Here is a 5,201-nt window from a genome sequence, read left to right as displayed (position 1 = left end):
AATATTGATGTTTTCCGTTGGAGAAGAGGACACAATCTTGTTGAGAATCAACCTAGAGAAAATGAAGTTGATAATGGAAGTCCTAATGAAAATGCTGAGCAACATAATTGGATTACTATTACTTGGACATTTATGAAAACCTTTTTTTTGTCATTAGTTCCAGATAACCGTGATATTTAACCTTTATCTATTTGAGTTTAATCAAAATGTAATATAAATGTGAGTGTGTGTTTTTTTGTGTGTGCATGCATGAGTGAGTGTATATTTATATACAATTATGCATACATACTATTATAAATATGTAGATATGCAAAGCTCAAATAAGGTCGAGGGAACTGTTCTGTATTCTTTGTATACTCTTTATTTAATTTTACACAATCTATAAATATAATTTAACTACTCTGATTATTTTTATTACTAATTGATTATTCCTTATACATTTTGTGAGCTTTAATTAGATATTAGAAATGTTCATTTTAAAATACTGTTAAGTTGAGCCCTAGTAAAAATTAATTGTGAATATATGAAATTTCATACTGCTTTCCACAGTAATATGAAATGTCACAACATGGACTTGTTAAGACAATTATTGAAAAATCAGTAATTTATTAGTTTTCCTTAGGAGAATTCATGTTTTAATTCATTATTTTGATAATTTATTTCTCTACTTTTACATAGATCCTTATTATTATTAAAAGTATGCATCTTTCTGTTTTTTATTGTTTTCTTTGTGGCTTGTCTTTGTTTTTATAGGGTCTTAGCTTTATTCATATGTAATCCAAATTTCCTGTTACTTAAAACAGATTGAGATCATCTATCCATTCTACGGTTCTTATGATTATTATATTGTCATAGTATCTCAGATTATTCTATTTTCATCATTTCCCTGGGGTTCATATTCTTGTTCTTTTTTAGACTTTTTTTTTTTTTCCGAACCCTCTAAAAAACAGAAATAAAATGTGAATTATTTAGACTGTAAAGTGCAGTAGGATATATTGTTTTGTTTTTTTCTAATTTATAGTGTTTATTACTCTTTATTTTGTACTTAACACTGTTTTTATGTGTCAGCTTGACTGAACCTAGGGATGAGTGAGCTGGTTTTATAGTTTTATAACCAGAGACTAAGCCATGTTTGGAAATTACATTATTTAATTAGTTTTTAATTTAATTCACTTATGTGGATAAAAAAAGATACAATAGTCGTATGTTGTAAAGTCATGTTCTTTGCTATATTTTTACTGCTTTATTTAAATATTATGTAATTGTAAATACAATAAAAATGTGAACATATTACATCATAATCTAATACCAGCCAATTTTTTAGGTTTTAATTTCCAACAAAACATTATTGGTTGGATAGTTTAGCTAAGACCACTATCAAGCAAAACTTGAGTATAATGTAATAACTATCCACCAAATTTGCACCCTTGACAATGATAAAATATAGTATAAATTCTGTAACCATTATATTGAGAGAAATGCTTAATTTAGCTATGCTGTGCAAATACATTGGGTAACTATAACACAAAGTGTACCCATCAATCCATAATTGGACATATATACACTATAATACATTAACATTTTTCAAACAATAATTATCAATACACTAAATGCAATATATGTATATATAGTTGACCATAAAAATTTAAATATAAGAAGATGGTCAGGGTTGCGGTCAAAAAAAGATGAACAAATAGTTTGAAACTATTTTAATGTCCGACGTTTCGCCCCACTTTGCTGGGCTTCGTCAGGGGTAAAAAGATACAAAAAAAAAAAGAAAACTGAGAATATTACAACAATAAGGTAATTTAAGCTAGGAATAATATTTATCCTAGCTTAAATTACCTTTTAATTGGTTTTTTTAGTACACTGTTCTACTGCAGTGATTGTTTTGTTTATGTGTTGCTATCTATTGGTGATTTCTGTAAATTTGCTAAATTGATCAAACAGTTGTTGCGGATTACTGGAGGGGAGAGGTATGACCAAGTTAAACAGGGGGAATAATGTATTGGACAAATTTGTAAATTATTATTTGGCTTTGTGCAAGAAGGAGAATAACAAATATATGTATGTATGTATATAGGAAAAAAAAATTTTGTCGAGAAAAAAAAGTATTTAAGCATATTGTATTTAAATATAAGAAGATGGTCAGGGTTGCGGTCAAAAAAAGGAGAACAAATAGTTTACAACTATTTTAATGTCCGACGTTTCGCCCCACTTTGCAGGGCTTCATCAGGGCTAAAAAGATACAAAAAAAAGAAAACTGAGAATACTACAACAATAAGACACAATAAGGTAATTTAAGCTAGGATAAATATTATGCAAAAATAAAGTGATAAGAAATTACATATAAATAAAAGGAGGGAAGACAAAATAGTATCAGTATAAAATAAACTTGAATAAACAATGATAAGAATAGAAAATAAGTAACAATGGCAAGAGTAAAAATTTTTAAAATACGTAAAATATACAGTTAAAAAAGTACAGGAGATGTACATAAAACAAAAACAATACGGGAAAAAGAAAAAAAATAAAGAAGAAGAAAGTAGAGATTAAATAAACGTCTTGATTCCCAAGATAGACATGGCATCCGTTGCCACTCCATCGATCCATCGAAGCCAGGGTCTTTCTACTCTCTTTGTCCCATATATCCTTTCGGTGGGTAGGCCATGTATTAAGAATGACCCAGGATCAGATTCCTAGGATGATCCTGGATGAAAGGATATATGGGACAAGCAGAGTGGAAAGACCTTGGCTTTCGATTCGCAGTGGATGCCAGGTCTATCTTGGGAATCCGCAATTGGAGAGCATCGGCAACCATTAGAGAGGACTGGCGAACGAAGTTGTAGGAGGCCTTGACTCTTCAAGAGTTGTAGCGCCACAGATGATCTATCGATTAATTATGAGAGATCGTTGACCGTGGATGACGTACTAGGAGATGATGGTTGGGGGTGCGGTCAAAATGAAACACAAATAAGTTGGTGTAGCTTATTTAATTGTGCCAACGTTTCGGCTAGAGTTTCTAGGCTTCATCAGGGCTAAGAACAGAACAAGATAACAACCAATAAGTATAGAAAATATAAACAGAATGGCATAAAGTGAATAATTTTACAGAATGGAATTAATAAAATGAAGTTTCAATATTTTCGATGACAAGAAACACACCTTTGGAACTGGCTTTTGAATGGCCTATGATAGCATAAAAAGAAACGAGCTGTACCAGGAACTTCTAGAAATGGGAATAACACCGAAGCTGATACGTCTGATTAGGGCTACAATGAAGAAGGTACAATGCACAGTGCGTGTTCATGGTGACCTGACAAACAGCTTCGAAACCCACAAAGGCCTTTGCCGATGACTTAGATATTGTTGGAAGAACTCCTACAGATTTAAATAACACTTTTATCAATCTCCAGATAGCAGCAGCTAGAGTGGGTTTAGAGGTTAACGAAACAAAAACCAAATATATATATATAGTAAACATGAATAATGATATTAAAGCAGAAATACATCACAGAATTATGTCCGCAAATAAATGCTATTTCGGCTTACCGAAGCATTTCAGGAGCAGGACTATCTCCCAAAACACCAAGATACAGCTGTATTAGACCCTGCTGAGACCAGTTCTCACTTATGCCTCTGAATCCTGGACACTACCCAGGTCACAGAAAGCCCTTCTTCAAGGGATATGACTTTTCTTCTTGAAGGCTCCTTGACCTGTCCATCTTATTTCTTGGATTGCAGCTAAGTCAACATGATAGCAGTCCAATTGTGTTAGAAGCTGCTGTAGAGCTCTCGATCTATAAAGAGATAAAACATTCCATTGTCCTATAGCAAATTCCATTAGGCGGACATTGAGTCGTTTCCGAATAATCCGTCCAGCTTTCCTTGTTGCTGGTTTTTAATAGTAGGTTTTAAGGGGAGGGAGTTATCAGCCCAAACTCTGCCCCCGAGTCAGGTGGAGGGGCTGCCTGCTCACAGCACTCTCACCATCTCCCCCATCCAGGGTTCTACTAATCGACGGATTAGTTTCCTAAATTCAAGCTCAGGTGTCTCATTCATTTCGGTGTCGCTATTTAACTTTTGTAGTTTGTAATAATTCCAAATTTCACGATTTAATCATAATGTTGTACCTATTTTTTTCATTTCATTTTGTTATTTTTATCAATTTTATGATAATAACAATGTCGTATTATTTCATGTCTCATATCTATCGTTAAAAATTATGAACACTACTTTTAAACGCGGCCCGCTCATTAAAGTTTGGCACACAACATGTCAAAGGTTCCCCATACCTGGTGTAGAGGAAGGGAACGAGAATACTACCTTGAGGAACAAGGGATGTGATGGCCATGCGGGTTGGGGCGCAGGTCATCCAAAAAAGATGAGATAGCGTCCACCACACGATGACATTGTTGGATAGTGGAGTGGGATGTTCGGAATCCAAACTGGTGATTAGGGATTATATGAATGGAATCTAGGATGGGGTATAGGTGTTTCAAATGAGTTTTTCGAGGATTTTGCCCATGATCGGTGTCGGATTTAAGTAATCCGATTTTTGTAATTATATAAAGTCGGGGTCCGGGTTCTCATTTTCTGATGCCCCCCCTTGCCACGAACACCGGAAGGCCCCGAAGACGCTGCGACTGCAATGCCGCCCCAGCCTATGCACTATGCAAGCTAGGACCTGGCCAACCCCTACCATCACGCCAGGCTACAGGACACGCTGGCCAGCCCTTGAAGAGGAAGAACGACGTCCTTTCAGACACCGGGCAAAGATACACGGTCTTCACCGTTTCGCCCACCGTACACCTCAACGAGGGAAGCGGCTATAGGACGCGGAAGTGACCGCGACATCGAAAGCTCCAACAGCCACCAGCTAAGCACATAATATCAATATTATATATCCATGAGACCCCAATGATGTTCCTTTTACATTATTATAGATAATATTCAAATTAAAACTAACTCACTAACCAGTTTGCCCCTCCAGGGAGTTAACATTATAAATAACGAAAGAAATATATGCATGGTTTTATGAGAAGAAAGTGTCTCACAATTTCCAGCCCCCCTTTTCCACACGCATTCATTATAATCACAAAATTACACTCGGGACACCTGCAGTATAGCACGAGCAGGTCCCGATGTAAACAAAATTGGTGCAATCCGGATGAGGATTTCAGTGTGGAATATAATGAGAC

General features: G+C 35.1%; 1 protein-coding gene across 1 annotated transcript in view; it reads left to right on the top strand.

Moving 5' to 3' along the window:
- The window catches only part of Herp (Homocysteine-induced endoplasmic reticulum protein), a gene marked incomplete in the record, with an annotated part of 44,131 nt that extends 43,723 nt beyond the window's left edge, over window positions 1–408 (top strand). Inside the window, 1 exon segment of the mRNA XM_067048370.1 lies at window positions 1–408. Within this exon segment, the coding sequence (XP_066904471.1) occupies window positions 1–180 (180 nt within the window).
- Between the last annotated feature and the right edge of the window lie 4,793 nt (window positions 409–5,201).

Source organism: Halyomorpha halys, unplaced genomic scaffold (genome assembly GCF_000696795.3).
Source record: "Halyomorpha halys isolate HHAL.00 unplaced genomic scaffold, Hhal_1.1 Scaffold1948.1, whole genome shotgun sequence".
NCBI classification, from domain to species: domain Eukaryota; kingdom Metazoa; phylum Arthropoda; class Insecta; order Hemiptera; family Pentatomidae; genus Halyomorpha; species Halyomorpha halys.
The sequence above is the reverse complement of the archived record's forward strand: the minus strand, read 5'-3'. Positions and strand labels throughout refer to the sequence as shown.